General features: G+C 35.6%; 1 protein-coding gene across 9 annotated transcripts in view; it reads left to right on the plus strand.

Annotated features, from left to right (window-relative positions):
* The window catches only part of CACNA2D1 (calcium voltage-gated channel auxiliary subunit alpha2delta 1), a 507273-nt gene that overhangs the window by 461603 nt on the left and 23579 nt on the right, over positions 1 to 22091 (plus strand). For 5 of the 9 annotated variants that reach the window (XM_064575347.1, XM_064575348.1, XM_064575351.1 and 2 more), the window contains 11 exons: positions 2513 to 2589; positions 3859 to 3879; positions 4526 to 4586; positions 11054 to 11151; positions 13235 to 13322; positions 14415 to 14477; positions 15043 to 15146; positions 16042 to 16128; positions 19227 to 19294; positions 19676 to 19714; positions 21107 to 21178. In XM_064575347.1, the coding sequence (XP_064431417.1) occupies positions 2513 to 2589; positions 3859 to 3879; positions 4526 to 4586; positions 11054 to 11151; positions 13235 to 13322; positions 14415 to 14477; positions 15043 to 15146; positions 16042 to 16128; positions 19227 to 19294; positions 19676 to 19714; positions 21107 to 21178 (778 nt within the window). Of the gene's footprint in view, positions 1 to 2512; positions 2590 to 3858; positions 3880 to 4525; positions 4587 to 11053; positions 11152 to 13234; positions 13323 to 13937; positions 14295 to 14414; positions 14478 to 15042; positions 15147 to 16041; positions 16129 to 19226; positions 19295 to 19675; positions 19715 to 21106; positions 21179 to 22091 lie in introns of those variants that run through there. The other 4 variants (XM_064575349.1, XM_064575353.1, XM_064575354.1 and 1 more) reach the window with 2 other exon arrangements.

Consider the following 22091-nt stretch of genomic DNA (forward strand, 5'->3'; position numbering starts at 1 on the left):
AAATTGGGACTTCCAAGTCAGATATTCTCATCTCACATTTCTCTCCCAGCCAATGTGCATGTCATGTCTCTCCCCTACCTCCCCAAATAGTCACTGGTCTCTGAACAGCCCCAACTTCCCCAGTTCGGCATGTTTTCCTCACATGTTTCCTACCCAAATGTACAATTTAGGGCCAGATTCAGTCTGTTGTCATTGTAAGTTAGTTCCCTGAATCGCTGTACAAATAAATTTACAAATAACAGTGTAGAGCAAAGTATTACATCTATGTTGAAGAAGAAAAAGAAATGGCGTGTTTTGACTTAATGAACGAAGTTCCACATTTCATTTAGTGATTTTTGTCTTAGTAAGCTTTGATGTAACTCAGGTATCACAGTTGAATTACACTAAGTAATTATGTTTATAAACTGCTCTTTTTTTCATGAAGAATTTCATTTTATAGAGACATGATTGAGTTGAAAAGGATATCATATCCCATTTAACTAAGTTACCCATGTGTATGTGAGTCACAAAAACATTGCACGGTCTCTCCCGTCCACCTGGTGGCCGCTGGCTTTATTAGGCTTAAATCCCTAGGAGAAAATAAAGCAGCTTTGGTCTGTTGGTTTTATATGGAGAGAGACAGCAAACACTGCATATGACAACATCATTGACTCAAAATGTGGTAAAGATCTTATCTGCTAGAAGTTGAAGAACGAACTATTGCCTTGAGAAGGAAGTAAATTAAGTGTGACTGTATTTTTCTATAAAATGAAGTATAGCTCTTAATAACAACCTGAGACATGCAGGCCAATAAAATGTATATTTGATATGTCAATTTTAAAACTTCTATTGTGTTCCTCATGAGTTCCAACACTATTTTTATGGTACGTGAGATGTAACCCAAGCTTAGAGAGTGACACTCTAGCAGCCACATGATATACTGTTATCGGGTTTAATTAGAAGTTTCTCTTAGCAATAAATGCTGATGGAGCAATAAAAATGTCCTAATTTCCCTTGAGAGGAATTTGTAGGAGACAATCTTCAAATGCTCAGTAATTCCACTATACATTTTATAAATGGCAAGTGAATCATGAAAGGTCGTTTTGCTTTCAGACTAATTGCAGTGCTTATTTTAATTTTAATCTCTGCCTCCACTTAAAGGAAGTTATGTATAAAGTGAACGAGGAGATTTTCATTAAATCTACATAACATTTTATTTCTCTGACCTTTTCCCATAAGGACAGTCAATGAATTGTTTAATGAAGGAGAAAGATGTGGGAATTGGAGGTAACAAGCATCCACTCATTTTGCTATCTTGACTGCATAATTAAATTGTAGGAAATAAACCCTTGCTTTTTTTTCCTCTTTGTAGAGTGAATTTTTAACATATATAGTCATGAGAAGGAAAACCTGAAATTTTATTTTTTTTCCCCTGTTCTGTATTTTCCAATTTAAAAAAAAAAGTAAATAATGAGATTATAGTTTGGGTGCTCTTCTCAAAAGCCTATGAAACTTGAGTGATTTAAAAGAAGATCTGCAAATATGCAGAAATACTCAGAAGCCTAGAAATGCACACCTTTGCCTGTGCATTGGGAAATTTCCGATTAAATATTAAAAATGAGTGCTGAATGACTCATTTGGTCCCATTAATCAAGTGTCACTTTTTGAAAATACTTAGTTCCCTGGGAATCTTCTTCTACCCTCATTTTTTGTACCCATTAGTTTGTAAGTTTCCGTTGATATTAAAGCATAGTGAGGGTCATTTGCAAGTGTAAATGTGGATATGGAATAGTTAGTTATGTCCTACACTGTAAATATATTAGCCATATCAAGAGTGGAAGAATTACACATAAGCAGTTGTGTTATTTCAAACTGCATAATATTCAAATACTCCAAACTGCTTTATGCTATGAGAACCAACAGGATGAGCAGACAGTCTTTCTTAGTGCCTCTGAATTTTCTTACCAGCAGACACCAGGGAATTTGCCTCAAAACTAAAGTCTTAAGATAGGAGGTATTTAACCCCTCAAAGGAGGTATTTTTCAGATGATTTTATGCACTATGTCATAAAAATAATGATACTTTACATTTGTACTTTTTAAATAGCGTACATTTGCTGCAGAGCACTTGAACATGATGTGTAATTCATGAAGGAGGGGTATCCAATTAGTATAGTATTTATTTTCTTTAAACGTAATCGTAATATTCTCTCTTTTCAACACTCAAAGTATTTCAGTACACTTCCCTGGAAATAGAGTACACATGACATTTCTTTCTCAGCTAATTCATGGGCACATTTAGTAGCTTATTTTCCTTGTGTGTCTTCTGATTCCCTACAACGTAGAGAACTGGAAGACTCTGGATTGCAAGACCGAATAAAGTACTCTATTTGCTGAATGCATTTTCCTGTCACAGTAATATGTCTCTTCTTTCCCACGAGGAAGATCTTTGGATTTTCCATTAACTGGATGTGTCTTTTTTTTTTTTTTTAAGTTGTTTGTTTGTGTTTATGCTTCTCTTGTTTCTATTGCAGTTTGGCCTTGGTATTACCAACCTACAGTTTTTACTATATAAAAGCCAAAATAGAAGAGACAATAACTCAGGCCAGATGTAAGTACTATGAAAGCGACCCCAGAGTCTATTTATCTCTTAGTATCAGATGTATAAATTTGTCTAGATTTTAGAATGCCCAAGGCCTATACATTTTAGTAGGTGTTACTACCAAATCTACAGCAATGATTCTAACCCATTCCAAACATGCAAGGAACAAGAAATATTCTACGTGGATAGAATATGAGCAGGTACCCGGTCTCACTGGCATCCCCACCACCCTACCCTGCCTTGCTTTGTGCTCAGAATCATTGCAGTGCTGTGTTCTCTGTTGCTGTCATTTTAAGGGTCTGCTAGCTGGTGCAAAATGTTTCACATGGTCTCTACTCATGGCACTGTGCTAATAAGGCTTTTAACTCTTTCTTTTTTTTTTTTTTTTTTGCATTTGGCAAGAATAATATTGTGCTCCACATCTTCTACTTTGTTTGAATAAGTTAAATTGCATTGGTCTTTGGCTTTGGTTTGGCAATTAACTTCCTTCTCATACTCCAAATTAATAACGTCTTCAGTAACTCAAATGAATTATTTTTTTAAAAGCATCATTTGGAATGTGGAGTAATTATTAACATTAGTGCGTATTTTAAGTCAATAGTAATCTTTGTTTTGGGTGACTAGATTTAGTAGAGTAAAATGACCATCATATCCTTTGTAATACATCAGCTATTACTAACAACCTAAATTTTTTGTTATGATAAAGTAAAAAAAAAAAAAAAAAAACACGCATGTGTGTGTATTTACCTTTTACATCTGACTTTAAGTAAACTATAATTTCTTTCATTCCCCCGTCAGTTCTTTTTGCTCTCTGCAATCCTTTTTCTCGTTGTGCTAAATTTAGGCTTTTATATTTATGCTTTCACTTGATAGATAGATATGATGGTCTTTTTAACAACCAGCAACTGTGCATGAGCTAGTTCTTCACTTGATAAATGAGGGGATGGCTAGTTGGTCTTTGATGGTTGGTAAATGCTTCTGAATATAGGCGAACGTTGTCACCATTGCACCTGCGTTAAACACTTTGCAAACTAGACCCTTGAAATCACCACAGTGCAGCGAGGGTTTTCTAGTAGTAACGGACAGGACATACCTTCCAGTCTTCAAAAAGATGTCTTTTTTTTTTTTCCAGACTACAGCTGTACATAAATATATCTTTGATCTATGCACAATATTTTTATTCAAGAAAGTCATTGAATAAAATATTGTTTGTGACCCCCTTTGCTTTACCCTCTTTTTTTTGTTTCCCTGCTTTCTCTTTCTGATGGATTTTCACAGCCAAAAAGGGCAAAATGAAGGGCAAGTATTTTCTTGTTGCTCAATTTCTTTCTGTTTAGTGCACTTGACATTTCCACTGATATTTCCATTCCTATTGGATATTATCCTCTGTGCTTCTCATCTGCTAGATTTTCCTCCATGATCACTCAAACCTTAGCAGCAAAAACGGGGGAAAGAATATGCTTGTGTTTTCATATGCACTGTATTTCACATTTAGGTTTTTTCTGAGGCTTAAATACTTGTGTGCTTTTATCCTTCCACCTACTAATTCACACCCTAATATGACGAATGTTACTAATTAACTAAAGGCATTGATGAGTTTATTAAAATCATTTTCTTTACCATGATATTGATAAAAATTTTATGTTGAAGTTTTAAATGAAATAACTCTGATGCAACATTGATACAAAAGATACCTTGGTTATGGTAGGGTTAGTAAATGGGAAACTTCTAAGACAGCATTATTCTGATATAACTGGTCTAATTTTTGTTATGAAATTAAAATGGATTTTATATTTCTGTTATGCAGTATTAAGGACCTTATAGGATATAAGTACTTTTTATTGTTTTCTTACTAGGTTATCATTCTAATGCCTTCATATCGTCATAGAAACCCAGGATGCGTACTCTGGATGGCTTATCTAATCCTGTAACATTATCTCTGCAGATTCTGAAACACTGAAGCCGGATAATTTTGAAGAATCTGGCTACACATTCATAGCACCAAGGTTGGTTTTGTTTTATTTTATTTTTTTTATAGCTTTTATGGAAAGGTAAGCCTTCAGTCACAGTTCTGAGTTAATCCCATGCCAAATTATGGAACCAAAGGGAGCAGTAACTTTAAAACTGAAACCATATTCTATTCATTCACTCACTCAGTAAGCAACTGCCCTAGGCCAAGTGATGTTCTGACAACAGGGAGATAATAGTGAATAAGACAGATGTAGACCTTGCTCTTACTGGAAATAACAGTGGTATCCATCACTAGTGAAGAATTGGGTATGTGCATTTGTGAGTACACAGACACAAACATAGTCCATATGTGTGTATATATACGCATACAGGGGGATATACTGAGATATCTACAGATATATATGTATGTGTAGACATAAGGCTAGAATGAACGTCATAATTGATTTATTTATTTTTAATGTTCTAACAACGTTCTGGGAAAGCATTTTAATATAGTGACATTTTCTCATATAATTTTTAAGATTAATATTCTTTTTTCTCTTCCCCAATTTTATTTCTCATATAATCCCCCTTTCCTAACCCTTATACCTCTTTCTCCCTACCGCTATTTTCGTGTAATTATTTGATACTCAATAATCAAGAGTGTTTTTTATTTTTATTTTTTTCTTAGTTCTTTTTTTTTTAATAAGTTTTTATTTAAATTCCAGTTAACATACTGTGTAATATTAGGTTCAGGTGTACAGTATAGTGATTCACCACTTCCATACAATGCCTGGTGCTCATCACAAGTGCCCTTCTTAATTCCCATCACCTATCTCACCCATCCCCACACCCACCTTCCCTCTGGTAACCGTCATTTTGTTCTCTAGTTCTCTATAGTTAAGACTCTGTTTCTTGCTTTGCCTCTCCCAATTTTTTCTTTCCCCCTTTGTTTGTTTCTTAAATTCCACATACTAGTGAAATTATATAGTATTTATCTTTTTGTAATAGACTTATTTTGCTTAGCATACTACTACTCTCTAGCTCCATCCATGTTGTTGCAAATGGCAAGATTTCATTCTTTTTTATGGCTGAGTAATATTCTATCGTGTGTATATACCACATCTTCTTTATCCATTCATCAGTCAGTGGATTGTTGGGCTGTTTTCATAATTTGACCATTATGGATAATGCTGCTATAAACATCAGGGTGCATGTATCTCTTTGAATTAGTATTTTTGTATTCTTTGGGTAAACACCTAGTAGTGAGATCGCTATATTGTAAGGTAGCTATATTTTTAAGTGTTTCAAGAACCCCCATACTGTTTTCCAGAGTGGCTGCACCGGTTTGCATTCCCACCAACAGTGTAGGAGGGTTCCCCTTTCTCCGCATCCTTGCCAACACTTGTTCTTTCTCATGTTTTTGATTTTGACCATTCTGTCAGGTATGAGGTGATGTCTCATTGTAGTTTTGATTAACATTTCTTTGATAATTGATTTTGAGCATTTATCCATGTGTCTTTTGGCCATCTGTATGTCTTCTTTGGAAAAACTGTCTACTCATGTCTTCTGCCCATTTTTTAAGTGGATTATTCATTTTTGGGTGTTGAGTTTTATAAGTCTTTATATATTTTGGATCCTAACCCTGTATTGGATAGATCATTTGCAAATATAATCTTCCATTCCATAGGTTGCCTATTCGTTTTGTTGACTGCTTCTTTCCTTAACTGTGCAGAAGCTTTTTTTTGATGAAGTCCCGATAGTTTATTTTTTATTTTGTTTCCCTTGCCTCAGGAGACATGGTTTCAAGTCTCACATTCAGGTCTTTCAGCCATTTTGAATTTATTGTTGGGTCTAGTGTAAGAAAGTGGTCCAGTTTCATTCTTTTGCACGTTGCTGTCGTTTTCCCAACTCCATTTGTTGAAGAGACCATCTTTCTCCCATTGGATATTCTTTCCTGCTCTGTCAATGATTAATTGACCATATAATCATGGGTTCATTTCTGGGTTTTCTCTTCTGTTGATCTATGTGTCTGTTTTTGTGCCAGTACCATACTGTCTTGATGATGACAGCTTTGTAATGTAACTTGAAGTTCAAAATTGTGATGCCTCCAGCTTTGTTTTTCTTTGTTCCTTGGTTCTTAATTTACACTCTGTAACAGACACATATATTAATATCAAGTTAATATAATTCTATTAGTCTAGGCTAAACTCTTGAAAAGATTCAGAATGGTGTATTATTAATTTCTCACATTTTATACCTCTTAAAGAAATTACTGTAAGAACCCAAAGACAGCTCACAAAATTAAAGAGTAACTCAGACCAATTTTTTTCAGCATAAAGATGTCTGAATTTTTGGTGGTTCTTGAAAATAGGGAATAGATGTAACTTTTTGACCAAACTCTGCTAACAAAGCATATTCTTGGCTTCAGGAGTGACCTTGCCCCTCAGTAGCTTCTCCTGCTTGAATTTCCTTCATTGTTTGATACTGCTGATCCCACTCTCCTGGAGTATTCTTTGCCTCTTCTTCCTTGGTGACACACTGTTTGGGTTTTCTTCCTCCTTCCTTTGGCTGCGCATTCAATCTCTTTCATGAGTTTTTTTCTTCTGCAGTTGGCTTACATGAAGTTGTAGCTTAGGGCCTCTTGTTATTCTGTGTCTACAGACACACCACCCATCTATTTGATGTCGATAGTTTGAGGTGATGCCTTCCAAATCCACAAGATGGCCATAATGTCTAGAGACAAAAGAGGCATGTCATTTATTGGCATTACATTACAATATAGGATCAAGCAATATATTTCCAGACTTTATGTCTACCTACATATTTCAGTGGGAGACATTCATGTTTATGGAAAACTAACAAAAGTATCTCTCCAGTGTGATTCAACTCAGTGTCTCCTAAGCATTTGTCTCTGCTCCCTTCCCTTTATATCTAACTTTTATACAATCACCAAGTCTTGCCAAACAGAATTTATTTTACGAGTCTCAAGTATATTGGCCAAACTCTGCTGCCTTTGTTCTCACCAGGCCAGTGCTTTCTCGGACCTAAGCTACTACAGCTGCCTCCTACTTGATGTCCCTACCTCCCCAAATCCCCCTTTATTCCCAGTCTGGTGTCAATTTCTAGAAATGGAGAGAGTTTCTAGAATGTGAATAAAATTACATTTCTCCTCTGCTAAGTATGAACCAGTAGCTCAGTAGCGTCTTGTGATGCTCTGTACCTTATATCATAGCTTTCAGCTGCTCTGTTACTGGGTCCCAGTTTACAATGTGGTCCTTATACTCTAAATCTGGGGCCAGCAAATTATAGCCTGCAGCCTGCCTGTTTCATACAAAGTTTTATTAGAACACAGCCATACTCATTTGGCTGTGTATTGTCTGTGGCTGCTTTCACTACAAAGGCAGAGTTGATGAGTTGTGGCATAGACCTTATAGCCCATAGAGTCTGAATCATTTATTATCTGGCCCTGGAACAAAAAGTTTGCCAACCTCTGCTCTAAATTCCAAACACATTAAACTTCTCTTGATTCCTATGTGTGCTGGGTTTTTTTTTTCCCCCCTCTCTTAACTCTTTCGATCCACTAATTTTCTCTTTTATTGTGGACTGTACTCAGACACAGCCCACGCTGTCCCAAACCCCAACTTCAAAGCTCCTTGATCTAGGAATTTCCTTCCCATTTTCACTGCATTAGACATCCTTGCTGACGGCTTCAGAGAATACTGTATTTCCCTTACTGGAGCACTGGTCCATTTTATGTCATTTACTTTCCCCAGTAAAGCAACATCTCAACCTGTTTGACTCACCATTCAATACCCAACATCCCATCCATTGCCTGGCACACAGTAGGTGCTGAATAAATACATATGGTGTCTGTAGAATGTATAAATATGTAAAGAATATTTTAAAACCCATTATTAAAAATACCTACAATCTTACCACTTTTTCCAATAAAAGTAACTGACCATCTTAAAACTGCTAAAACCAGTTTCAGCTAGAAAGAATATTAGAGGCAGAACAAGATCCCACAGAATGTTAACATGTTGATTCATTAACAGTGTAAGAAGAGAATGAAATTAGATGTGATATATTGATAAGACTCTCCGTCCATCTCAGATCTGTGTTTTTCTCTAGGCAACCTCTTCATTCGTCTCTCCCAATTATTGAATAGCAGACTGGCTTTCTGAGCTTTACTCTTAGATAGTGTGGAAAATAGGGTAGAAGTCCCAGTACTCAGAGGATAAATGTAACTCTGAATTCCAGTTCCCAATTTGTAAGCAATGACTATTCAGTTCAGCAAGGATTAACATATGAATCATTTTTGTGGTCTGACTGGAAGAGTAGAATTTGCCCATGTGTTTAGGGAAGGAATAAATACTAAAGAAGGGAAATGTTACAGCTTGTGGGACAAGCCAATGAATTCAACTAACATGTATTAAATCTTTTACATGAATGATTATTTTTATTGCTCAAGAGAACTCTGTAGTAAATTAGTAGTAGTATCCCATTTCACAGATTAGGAAATTTCCTTGCTATTTCAAGATCTCAGAAGAATATACAGTACCTCTGAGTAAAACATAAATGTAGAGAGCATTGTTTCTACCTTTAGAAGGTATGCAAAGGGATGAAAGGTCTAAGAAATGGAATAATTCTGCTATTTCTCAGAAATGAAAAAGACATTTCAAAGATGAGTTAGAAGGAGAAAGGAACAGTATGTAATAGCCTGTAATTAAATGCTAATTGTGGGAAGAAGTCCATTTTAACTCTGTCAATAATGAATGAGTAAAAATCATGCAACCTTCCTAAACCCTGCCTCAAAACTAAATTTTTCTAAGAACTGAGTTTTGTGGGTAGGTTGTTTGTTTGTTTTTGAAGTTCTGACATTCTCTTTACTGTCTGAGGCTTTCTATTTAGGTAATGGCCTTGCATCTGAAAATGGTCACTACACAATTGCACGTCTGTCTTCAATATTTGATTATCCCATCTGTTGCATTAACCTAGTTAATATTAATGACAACCTTACATTTATGTTGTTTTATATTTATTCTCAATTTCCAAAACACTTAGGTTAGCAGTTCTCAAAGTAGGGGTCTCAAAACCCATGGGTTCCAGAAGCCCTTTCAGAGAACCGACCAGGTCAAAGCTGTTTTCCTAAAACAGCAGTAAATGTTTTTCTCTTCTTCATGTCGACCTTGGCAGGGACAGTAGAAAAGCCGTGAGGAGCTGATACCTTAGCAGGAATCCAGGCAGTAACACTAAAGGCTCCTGGTAGCTGTTGTAATCTTTCTTGCCAGGGGAAAAGCCAGTCTCACTTTAAAATATCCTTGATACGAGCATAAAAATTATTAGGTTCATTGAAGCTTTACCCTCGAGTATATGTCTTTTAATACTCAGTGGGAAGAAGATGGGAGTTCTGCTGCATACTAGAGTAACTCGGCTGTCTCAAAGAAGAGCACTCGTGGGATTGAATTTAGAGCTGAAATAGGTGCTCTTTGCGCTTTTTTCAGGAAATAGAATTTTACTTGACAGAATGACTTAGGTATTTGATAAACATTTTCTCAAAAATCAAGTAAGGCTTCTACTTTGAAGAAAACAACAGGGTTTGTTGCTCATGACAAAATCTGTGCTTTCACACAAAAATAAGAATTTGGGGGGAATTTGTATTTAGTGTTTCCCAGTAGTTATCTGGTGACACTAGTGTGATGATATTAATGAATGTGATTTTTCAATCTTATAATGAAATGTGTCATCGTTTGGCAGATCTGCAAATTTTCCAAATAACCAATTCATGATGTTAAAAAATCAGATTGATTTAAAGTGTAAGATAATGCATTGAATTTTAGTGTAACAGTACAAAAAGTTCATTGTTTCAAATTCCATATTATAACTAACTACCAAGAAATTACTAGTATTCAAGTTTTGGTATGTTATTAAAAAAAAGGAAGAGGAATAGCTACAGCACTGGAGAAGCGTATAAAATAATTCTGTCTTTTCCAGCTGCATATCTTTAGGAGACCACATTTTTTTCATGTGCCCAAATAGAATCTTGCCGTTGATGGGATGTAGAGGCATACTTAAGCCAGGCATTGAAGAGAATTGCAAATAGGTAAATCAATGCCACTTTTTTTCACTAGGTTATTTTTTTAAAACAGTAATTTCTCATAAAAGTGTTACCATACAATGGGTTTATTCTTGGTATGTAGTGAGTATTTTAAATTTTCTCTGTTAATTTCTACATGGAAACTCCAACATAAAATGAAAATAGTGCATTAAGAACAACAAAAGCTAACATGTATTGAGCACCTGTTGCCCAGAGGGTAGGTGCTTAATATATATTATCCACACTACTCAGCCCTTATTGTCAAAAGTGTTGTTTCATTATAGAGAGGAGGAAATGGAAATAAGAAATTAAACAGCTTGCAAAGTCATAGAGTAGTAAAAGAAAGTGTTTTCACTTCCTCTGATGGCTGTGTACTCTTTTTAAAGTTGTGATTTTCATAGCTGATGTCTTATTTTTTTTCAGAGATTACTGCAATGACCTTAAAATATCAGATAACAACACTGAATTTCTTTTAAATTTCAATGAGTTTATTGATAGAAAAACGCCAAACAACCCATCCTGTAAGTATAGATCGATTTGTAATAATTGTTTAGTGTCACCGTCACTGTACCCAACATGGTCAACTCTGGGTTCCAATTAGTGTGTTGGTGTGCTGGCTTCTTGATTTACGTTGTAAAAAAAAAAAAAGTAACAGTAACTGACTTTTATGTCCTTTCCTCCTCCTCCCTGCTTCCTCGCTCTTTCTTCTCCTGTGCTTAAGATTTTTTATTTTTTTTTTTAAGATTTTATTTATTTATTTGAGGGAGAGAAAACACGAGCAGGGGGGAGGGGCAGAGGGAGAAGCAGGCTCCCAGGCTCATGCCTCAGGCGGGGCTCCATCCCAGGAGCCCAGGATCATGACCTGAGGGGAAGTCAGGTGCTTAACCCACTTAGCCACCCAGGTGCCCCTGGGCTTTTCTTTTTCAAAATCATTTTCCTTTCCATCAGGAAGAGTTAAAGCACATCCTCAGTTATAAAAAGTGAATTGAAGCCATCTCTTAAATTTAAATTTATCTCATAAAAAGAACGAACTTCCTAGCACCGCTCACTTTAGCTCCCAGAATTAGAATGAGCTACTCTGAAAACCAGTCATGGGTAGAGCAAGCCCCAGAGCCCTGAGGAGCGAGTAGCGGCCGGCTCCCTGCCCAGCGGGGAGTCTGCCTCCCCTCTCCCTCTGCTCCTCCCCTCAGCTTGTTCACGCTCTAATAAATAAAATCTTTTAAAAAATAGCTGTAAAATTTATAGTTTCCTCAATCATGCTATCAAATAACGTGTAGAACTAAAAGTATCCGTGATTGAAATCTAAATAGTTTCTTTTCAAGGGGTTCAGGCTATTTGAATTTTGCTTTTAGGGAAGTATTTAATCCATCAGTAAAATTACAATTCTCACTGTTTAAGTTAATTTATTAGCCTACCTAAATGTTTCTGCTATAAAGCTGTTGTCTTCTTCTTATCCCCCATTATTTTGGAATATAGAAATGAGATTATATGTGTGTAAAACGGTAAAGCTCAATACTGATAATCTGTTGATGTATTGCATGCAGCAGGGGGCATATTTTAAAATTACAGTGTAATTAAAATATAAATGCAATTATGAAATTACTTGCAACATTGATTTATATTATGAATTAGAATAATGGTCTCATTTCTTTGACCTAAAAGGATTTGTGGCAAGTAAATTATATCTTTCACTTTTCAAATGGAACTGTTTTTCAAAGTCATTCATTTTCTGCTATAATAAAAATAGTTCCTAAAATGAAGTCTAAAATGTGGATTAAGCTGATCCTTTAAAATTGGGTGAAAGATACATTAAATTTAAGAATATCAACTAAAATGTTTTCCAGTCTACTCCCCACCTCTTGTAGTAATAAGATATTTAAGATCCCATATTCCTTACCTGAGTAAAATGAAATTTTATCAAAAATGTGAAGTTTCAGAGTATACTTGGAGGTTATTCAGAGTTTCATGGGCTTGGAACAGAGGAGCCAAGAGAAATGAAAAGGTGACGTTTTTTATTCAAGAATGTTTATTAATTGACCCTTGGTCATGGCCATCTGCCCCTCCATTACCTATGAACTTGGGCTAAGATGTTCTTTGGTTATTCCAGAAATGACAACCTGAAGCCTGTGGTCTTTCAGCATTACCAGCAGATGCCAAAAGCCTTCTTGGGATAGTGCTGGGCTGTGTTAAGTTATTCAGTTCCTTGGCCAAAACATACAAACAGGAAACTATATATATTAAGTAGTTTTATCTTTATATATAAAATTGTCCATTAAATTATGATCGTTTAGAATCACCATACTAACCTATTTTTTTTTTTTAAAAAGAGGAAGGCTATTTCCTTATTGTTTATCTTAAAGTTTACAAAATAATTTTCATTTAGAATTGGCTTTTCTATTAATTCTGGCCATAGCCTGAAAAATAGGGGGTAAGATGAACAATATTAAAAAAAGTGCAGAAAATTAATATTGGGTATATTTTGTAATTCACAGAAATATTATCCACTCTAAGTTGCTTTTATAAATAGAGAATGTATTTGTTTCATTATTATCTTAATGGAGAAACTATGTGGGTATAATTGAGGCTATCCTTTTTCTGTGTTAGGTAACACGGATTTGATTAATAGAGTCTTGCTGGATGCAGGCTTTACAAATGAACTTGTCCAAAATTACTGGAGTAAGCAGAAAAACATGTGAGTATTTGTTCTTATTAATGAAAAAAAAAATATATATATATATATATATTCTGCATTTCAGTTTAGCTTTTCCCCGAGAAATATTTGGAAAATAGGCCTCATAAATTTAGACTTTATCATTTATCTTTAATAACAATTTCCTGAGAAAAACATCTTGCAGTTGTTGACAACTTGCAGTTGTGGGTGTGTGTCAGGACTAACACCTGCACACTTACTTAGCTTTCTCTGCTTATACAGTGCAGTGTGAACAAACCAAATTAAATAGGCGTGTTTGTGTTTCAGTGTTTGTGATAGAATGGGGCTTCCAGTGAATGCTTGACTGACCTTTTAATAACACTACTGTACACCTAGTCAATAAATTGAGAAATCCAATTATGGTTCTCATTTACAGTCCCTACTCCATTTCCAGTCAGTCACCAAATGCTAAATATTTCTCCTAACAATGTTGCCCTGTCTTCTTCACACCCAAGTTCCTAATTTCCCATTTCTAAGAAATGATAGCAACTGCTCTTTCTGCCTTTAGGGCTTCCGATTCCTCTCCCCATAGCCCCTCGTCTGTTCTCCGTAGAACTCACCCCTGTCAGTCTTACTCTCAAAGTGCATCACTTCCAGTTTCAGGATAAAGGTGAAGCTCTCCGGCATGGATTTCAAGATCACTGATGAGCTGACCAGTCTGAAGAAGCTGGTCCTTGAAACTTTACTTCCTGTTGCTTCTTACCTTGTGCCTTATGTTTTTATGACACCAAATACTGTCACATTCTTCACAAGCTTTCCCTTAATGTTCACTCTTGGCTCTACGTGTAAGATCGTCCTGCTGCCTCTGTCATCTCTGCTAATTCAAAATGGCAGCTGTATTCTTCCTTATTATGAAGTGTCTTCCTAGAGAATCCTCCCTTTATTTCCCAGATATTTTCACTAATAAAACATAGTTTACATATATTGATATATTTACTTTGTCTTCCTTTATTTTAGGAACTCATTTTATTTATTATTTATTATTGCTCATTTATTATTACATCAACACCTAAATTACTATCTTACCGAGAGTAAATGGAATAAAAAATTTCCTTCTTCTGTCTTCTGTTTTAGCAAGGGAGTGAAAGCGCGGTTTGTTGTGACTGATGGAGGAATTACCAGAGTTTATCCCAAAGAGTAAGTTCAAATAAGATCTGTAGAAATCAGTACATTACAAAGGACTACTCTGAGGATGTGTACATTACTGGATAAGGAAACCACTGTGTAGAGAAACTTATTCTTAGATTAACATGGAGTCACTTAACCTATTTACAATAGTAAAAAATCCCCTATTTCTTTAAAAGATTTTTTGTCTCTGTAGACACAAGCTAACCTAAATGAACACAATGGTCATAGTCTATTGGCTATACGTTCATAGAGCCTCATTGTTTTCACTGTTCTTCAGTGGATCTTATCTCTTATCTCCAGAACAGTCTGTAAAGTGGCCTGGAAAGGCTTATTACTATTAACTGACTTGTACATAATTACCTGCAGAGTAAAACTAAGAGCTTTTTCTGACTCTCAGTATCATTCTACGGTGATATATTGCTTATTAACGAGGATCATTTACACCATCAATTACCACTGACTTTCTTAGACATACCTGAGATGTAGGCATATCTGTAAAATTTCACGATGTTCACGGCAAAGTAGGTTATCAGGCAGATTAGAGAATAAAAATGATGAGCCATTTCCTCCTTAGGGCTGGAGAAAACTGGCAAGAAAACCCAGAAACATATGAGGACAGCTTCTATAAAAGGAGTCTCGATAATGATAACTATGTTTTCACTGCTCCCTACTTTAACAGTAAGTATTACTTGGAACTCAGCATTCTGTTTCCTTTTTTTTTTAAATAAATTATTGTTCCTACCCGCTTCCCCCCCCCCCCAAAGCCATGCATTTTAAGTTAATTGCTCAGAACAGTCCTTATTCAGTATATACTCTATGCATGACATTGGAAAGACACAAGCATTCATTTAGTTGAGGAGGTAAAATGCCTACACAGGAAATAGCCAGCCAGTAATGAAGAGATAGCATATCCACAGCATGCGTAATACATAGAAACACATGTAGATAATCCTTTGTTTCACAAACTGCAAATAGGTGATGAATGTTTAGTGACTTTCGGAAATGTAATTCATCAGTTAATCAGTTTTAGTTCAATGTATTTCTGAAAATTATCAATAGTCCACATTTTAAAATATTTTCTTGGGTTCTGTCCCAATCCCCGAGCCTCTCTGGGGGGGGGGAGGGGGGTGTTACTCATCCTCATGTTCACAAGTCGGGAAACTCAAGTTCAGAGAATTTTGTTGGAGTTTTGTCCAGGAACTTCGGTCTTCTAAATGCAAAGGCCGTTTGGGGTTCTAAGAACAATCTTTCCACTTCACTTCAGCAGCCTCCCCACTATTTTAGCAAATGTCATGAAGCAGAGATTTGGCATGCATCCGTTTTGTTGTGAAGGTAGATGAAGCCCAGCTGAGTAATTCACACCCCCGAGTCAGTTCATTCAGAATAACTCATGGACACTCCAGTGAGCCTGGTATTTAGAGAAAAAAGGGGGAGGAGAGGACTACACACCTCCTTGTTACCTCTATTCTAGAATACTTCAGCAAAACACTATTCACCTATTAAGAGAAATTCACTATTTGATGTATCTAGACAGGCCTGTTTTCCTTTTCTGTTGTTGTTTTTCTTTTTTTAGAAAGCGGACCTGGTGCTTATGAATCAGGCATTATGGTAAGCAAAGCTGTAGAAATATATATCCAAGGAAAACTTCTGAAACCTGCAGGTAAGGATGTATATTGTATACATACACATGACCAAAATTAAATGTGACCTAGTATTTATAGTAAAGTTTCACAATACTTATCAGGAAGGTCATCAGAAAGCCTAAAGCAGAATAAAGACAGACATGCAAATTTTTAAAAATAGAAAATACAAATAGTTACCCCTGAGACTGGGGAATACTAAAGTTGATACTGTATAGAGGTGAGGGATTTTCAAAGTGTGTATGCTTATACAATGCTGACGCAAACTTATGGAGTCAGATCAAAGTTCTAAATGCCGGATTGATCCAACATTTCCACTTCCTAGGTCTGTCCTATAAGATACTTTCAAGTACACAAAAGGATATACAGCCAAGGATGTTAATATCTGTAATAAGTTAAACAGGAAGAGTTAAGTTTTCATCATTGGGGGAAAAGATAAATAATTTATGGCATATCTGTACTATGTACCTGAAAAAAAAAGTAGTAAGAATCTCTTTTCTTAAAATAAAATTACAGTAAAATAGAAAAATGACTTTTCTTGCAAAAACAGGCCAGAATACAAAACAAATCATAAAACTGAGCATCAGTGGAAATTGGAAGTAGGCTGCAATTGTGATGCCACCAGCTTTGCTTTTCTTTTTCAACATTCCTCTGGCTATGCGGGGTCTTTTCTGGTTCCATACAAATTTTAGGATTATTTGTTCCATTTCTTTGAAAAAAGTGGATGGTATTTTGATGGGGATTGCATTGAATGTGTAGATTGCTCTAGGTAGCATTGACATCTTCACAATATTTGTTCTTCCAATCCATGAGCATGGAACGTTTTTCCATTTCTTTGTGTCTTCCTCAATTTCGTTCATGAGTGTTTTATAGTTTTCTGGGTACAGATCCTTTGCCTCTTTGGTTAGATTTATTGCTAGGTATCTTATGGTTTTGGGTGCAATTGTAAATGGGATCGACTCCTTCATTTCTCTTTCTTCTCTCTTGGTGGTGGCGTATAGGAATGCCACTGACTTCTGTGCATTGATTTTATATCCTGCCACTTTACTGAATTCCTGTATGAGTTCTAGCAGTTTTGGGGTGGAGTCTTTTGGGTTTTCCACATAAAGTATCATATCATCTGCAAAGAGTGAGAGTTTGACTTCTTATTTGCCAATTTGGATGCCTTTGATTTCTTTTTGTTGTCTGATTGCTGTGGCTAGGACTTCCAATACTATGTTGAATAGCAGTGGTGATAGTGGACATCCCTGCCGCGTTCCTGACCTTAGGGGGAAAGCTCTCAGTTTTTCCCCATTGAGAATGATATTCGCTGTAGGTTTTTCATAGATGGCTTTTATGACATTGAGGTATGTGCCCTCTATCCCTATACTCTGAAGAGTTTTGATCAAGAAAGGATGCTGTACTTTGTCAAATGTTTTTTCTGCATCTATTGAGAGGATCATATGATTCTTGTTCTTTCTTTTATAAAGGTATTGTATCACATTGATTGATATGTGGATGTTGAACCAACCTTGCAGCCCAGGGATAAATCCCACTTGGTCGTAGTGAATAATCCTTTTAATGTACTGTTGGATCCTATTGGCTAGTATTTTGGTGAGAATTTTTGCATCTGTGTTCATCAAGGATATTGGTCTGTAATTCTCCTTTTTGATGGGGTCTTTGTCTGGTTTGGGGATAAAATGAGTTTGGAGGTTTTCCTTCCATTTCTATTTTTTGGAACAGTTTCAGAAGAATAGGTATTAATTCTTGAAATGTTTGGTAGAATTCCCCTGGGAAGCCATCTGGCCCCGGGCTCTTGTTTGTTGGGAGATTTTTGATGACTGCCTCAATTTCCTTAGTGGTTATAGGTCTGTTCAGGTTTTCTCTTTCTTCCTGGTTCAGTTTTGGTAGTTGATACATCTCTAGGAAAGCATCCATTTCTTCCAGATTATCTAATTTGCTGGCATACAGTTGTTCATAATATGTTCTTATAATTGTATTTCTTTGGTGTTGGTTGTGATCTCTCCTCTTTCATTCATGATTTTGTTGATTTGGGTCATTTCTCTTTTCTTTTTGGTAAGTCTGGCCAGGGGTTTATCAATCTTGTTAATTCTTTCAAAGAACCAGCTCCTAGTTGCGTTGATCTGTTCTACTGTTCTTTTGGTGTCTATTTCGTTGATTTCTGCTCTGATCTTCATTATTTTCTTCTCCTGCTGGGTTTAGGCTTTATTTGCTGTTTTTTCTCTAGCTCCTTTAGGTGTAGGGTTAGGTTGTGTACTTGAGACCTTTCTTGTTTCTTGAGAAAGGCTTGTATTGCTATATACTTTCCTCTTAGGACTCCCTTTGCTGTATCCCAAAGATTTTGAACACTTGTGGAAGTAGGCTGGAATAAGTGGGTTCAATAAAGTAGAAATTTTTTTTTCATTGTATGATTCAGTATTTGAATGTTTAAGAAAGCATACCTCAGGCCAGATTGAGAAGGTCGAGTGCTTTCCTGCTCCTGAGGGCAGTTTTACTCCTCACTGGTTCAACTACTAACTCATTCATTCAGTGGCTCACTTACTCACTCATTCTCCCAGTGACTCATTCATTCCCCCTCCCACCCACTTATCTCTCCTGGACATACATTTCTTAAGCATCTGGTGCATGCATCAGCAGGGCTAGGGAAGCCTCTGTAAACAATCAACTTGAGTGACCTCCTATGAAAAGGCTATTCCTGACACTACCACTTTTTTTTTTTTTTTTAGCTTACTACGTATATTAGTTAATTGGCCAGCTTGTGGCCAATGAATCAACTGTGTTGCGTATATAAATAAAATTATTTAATAGTTTAAGAGCTATTAGCATTACTTCTTAATGAAAATTCCAAGAAATAGATCTCTGTAATAAACATGAGATTCAACCCAAATTTAATGCTAAATTACCATACAGCGAATATTATATGGCTCCTACCTAAAATTGCAACTTTTTAAATTAATTTAAATCAACTTTTCAGTGTACAGCTGAAATTAATTTAATCTCAAGAAACTTAAATTTGCCTGCCCAGGAATAATCAAATGTGAGAGGAAAAATAGATACTAAGAATCACAGCCATACTTTTTAAATGTATGTGTCAATTTTTCCTTACATCATTTTTCAGTTGTCGGAATTAAAATTGATGTAAATTCTTGGATAGAGAATTTCACCAAAACATCAATCAGGGATCCGGTAAGATAATTTTTTAAAAAATGTTGATGCTATACTCCATGTCATATGCAAATGAGAAAAGTAAAAGTAAAGAAACGTTGACAAAATAAATTTTCAGTGCTACTAAATTGAAGCAGAACTATAAATTACTATTTTTGGAAAGATTTTTTTGTTTAAATTAGTAAGAAAAATATTTCAGTGTTATAGTTTGAAATACTAGATAGCTATTTGATATTTTATAAAGATAAAACTATTACTTTTTTATGATAGGTAGACTGTCATTTAATCTTACTTTTAGACTTGATAAATTATTCTAAGATTTTTAACCTGCTAACAGTATATCATTTAATCATTCTTTTAAAGTGAAAATGTGTGGCAATAATTGTATTTTTTGTCTTTCAGTGTGCTGGTCCAGTTTGTGACTGCAAAAGGAACAGTGATGTAAGAAAACTCTTTAAAATTTTTAACTGTAATTTTTTGTATTGCTATTGCGAAGACTTTAATGCTAAAAATGCAGGAATTTTTAAATAAACACTAAAATTATTATTTTATGGAAACTTGAATTAACCTATAGATAAGAATTTGAGTTATATGCTTATAATTCCTAACCTTATTTTTAAAAATATTCGCATGTTAAGGTCTTTTAAAAAGCCTGTTTTTGTATAGACTCTCTTCTCTACAATCTCAGTTGTATTCAGTCTCATGACTTGAGCCAAAATCAGGAGTCATACGCAAAACCAACTGAGCCACCCAGGTGCCCCTGAATGGGCAGTTTTAATCCAAGTGGCCTTTACTGGTTATTAGGACAATCTTCCTTTTTCTTTTGTATTTTACCTGTATTTGGTCACACTGTATTTATAGCGATGAGAAAACTTTTTGAGCTAAATTTTGGAATTTTTTTTTTTTAATCAAATTCCACTTACATGGATTGGATTTTACGTTGTCTTCTGTTACTTCTTTGTCAACTGTCTTCAAAAGTTAAACATTCTCTAAGAATGACACTGTATTATTCCAAGAATAAAAAGGAAGAATTCCACTATTTTCTTTCAGTCTTCTTCTATGTGTGTGTATATTTCCAAGGCAAACAGTGGGTTCATATGATCTTATCATTTCTAGTCATGCAAAATTATAAACCAATCATTTTATTTTTATAGTTTCTCCATTTTACATAGACTTTGTAAATATAGACTGTGAAGACTGTTTTCAGAGCCAAGGTTTTTAGCAAGCTGCTTCCACATTAGGAAAATGGAATGCATATGTCCTCAACTCTGAAAACAATGTTTTTGTTATTTTATCCAATAAAAATTATTAAACTGATTCCTGCCTTTAAACATGATATAAACTGGGTGGGAACTGAGTTCTGTGATGAGCATTTTTTGTTTTGCTTTCTGCTTTTAAATCTCCTAAGTATCCTCATGCTGCCTCTTTTTTTTTAAAGTCTGAAGCATGGTAACCCACAATGCATTTTTAAAGATATGTCTTATCAAAATATTAAGTGTGTGTTTGTACATTATTAAATATTTTGGTTTATCCAATTTCCTGGATCATTTAGATGACCAAATGACAACAAGATTGCCATTTGGAATGGCAGAAAGTTTATTTCTGATTTGTTCTCAGTATTTATTCATATTGAGTTGACAGTTTTAACTGAATGGGTGGTCGGGGAATATGAAACTCTGAGAGTCTGATATGTATCTGTATGTGTCCTTAATTTATTTCATCAAAATCTCCTGATTATGTTTAAGTTGAAGCTTTCTCCTGTTTTTGTTATCATCATCTACCTACAATGGAGTAATGATATCCATCCTCAAAATGTGTTTTTTATTTCATTAGGTAATGGATTGTGTGATTCTAGACGATGGTGGATTTCTTTTGATGGCAAATCATGATGATTATACAAACCAGGTAGGTACTTGAGTGGGACAAAGTATAGTTTCCAAAGTGTATGTCACTGATCAGTATTACAAAAGTCCTTCAAACCATTATAGAAGTTAATGTGTTATTACAGTACTGACATAAAATAAATTTCAAAATGCTAAACTATTAATGAAACATTCTAAATACAGTTTGGTAATATTTGTTAGTGGAGTTTCCTTTGTAGTACTAACAGTTACCATTACAACATATAGTTGAGAATTTTAACGTGATGAATTTTTTATTCTTGTTCACATTAAATATTATCTAATTCAATACATGGCTGCTTTGAACTGATGTAGTTTCTGTTCCCCAATTTACGTGTTGGCAGCATATAAGCTAATTGGTTCACACAGGATTTTAAGCAAATTAGAATTAGTTGCCAGCTTACTTCCTTTCTGAATCTACCTTTCTGGCTTCTCTTTAAAAAGAAAAGATCTCTCAACAATGAGCATTTTCTTATTTATTTTGAAGATTTTATTTGAGAGAGACCCCAAGGACAAGCAGAGGGGCAGGGAGAAGCCAGATATCCCCAGATAAGGGACTCAATCCCAGACCCCTGGGACCATGACCTGAGCCGAAGGCAGACGCTTAACGACTGAGCCAGCCAGGCGCCCCAACAATGAGCGTTTCTTAACTGGCTATGTTTATGGGCTGGCTTTGATGAGCCTCGTGTTTGCCCCTTAAGGATCCTCTTCTGTTTCCAATCCCACCCCTTTCTCTCAGTTATGCTCCTTTCCTCTTCCCCACAAGGAATTCGTGGGGCAGTCAGCCGTGTCCATTCTTTCCGCAAACATCACACAGAGCCCCTGAGCGGTGAGAACTCCTCATCTCACTTCCCTTCTTTCGGAATGTCCCGTACAGCTTCCCGGCTCTGGTGTGTCAGCTCCAGAGGAGTTTTAGG

The sequence above is a fragment of the Mirounga angustirostris genome, unplaced genomic scaffold (assembly GCF_029215605.1).
Source record: "Mirounga angustirostris isolate CCGP_5_RB_7025 unplaced genomic scaffold, mMirAng1.0.hap1 SCAF_12, whole genome shotgun sequence".
NCBI classification, from domain to species: Eukaryota; Metazoa; Chordata; class Mammalia; order Carnivora; family Phocidae; genus Mirounga; species Mirounga angustirostris.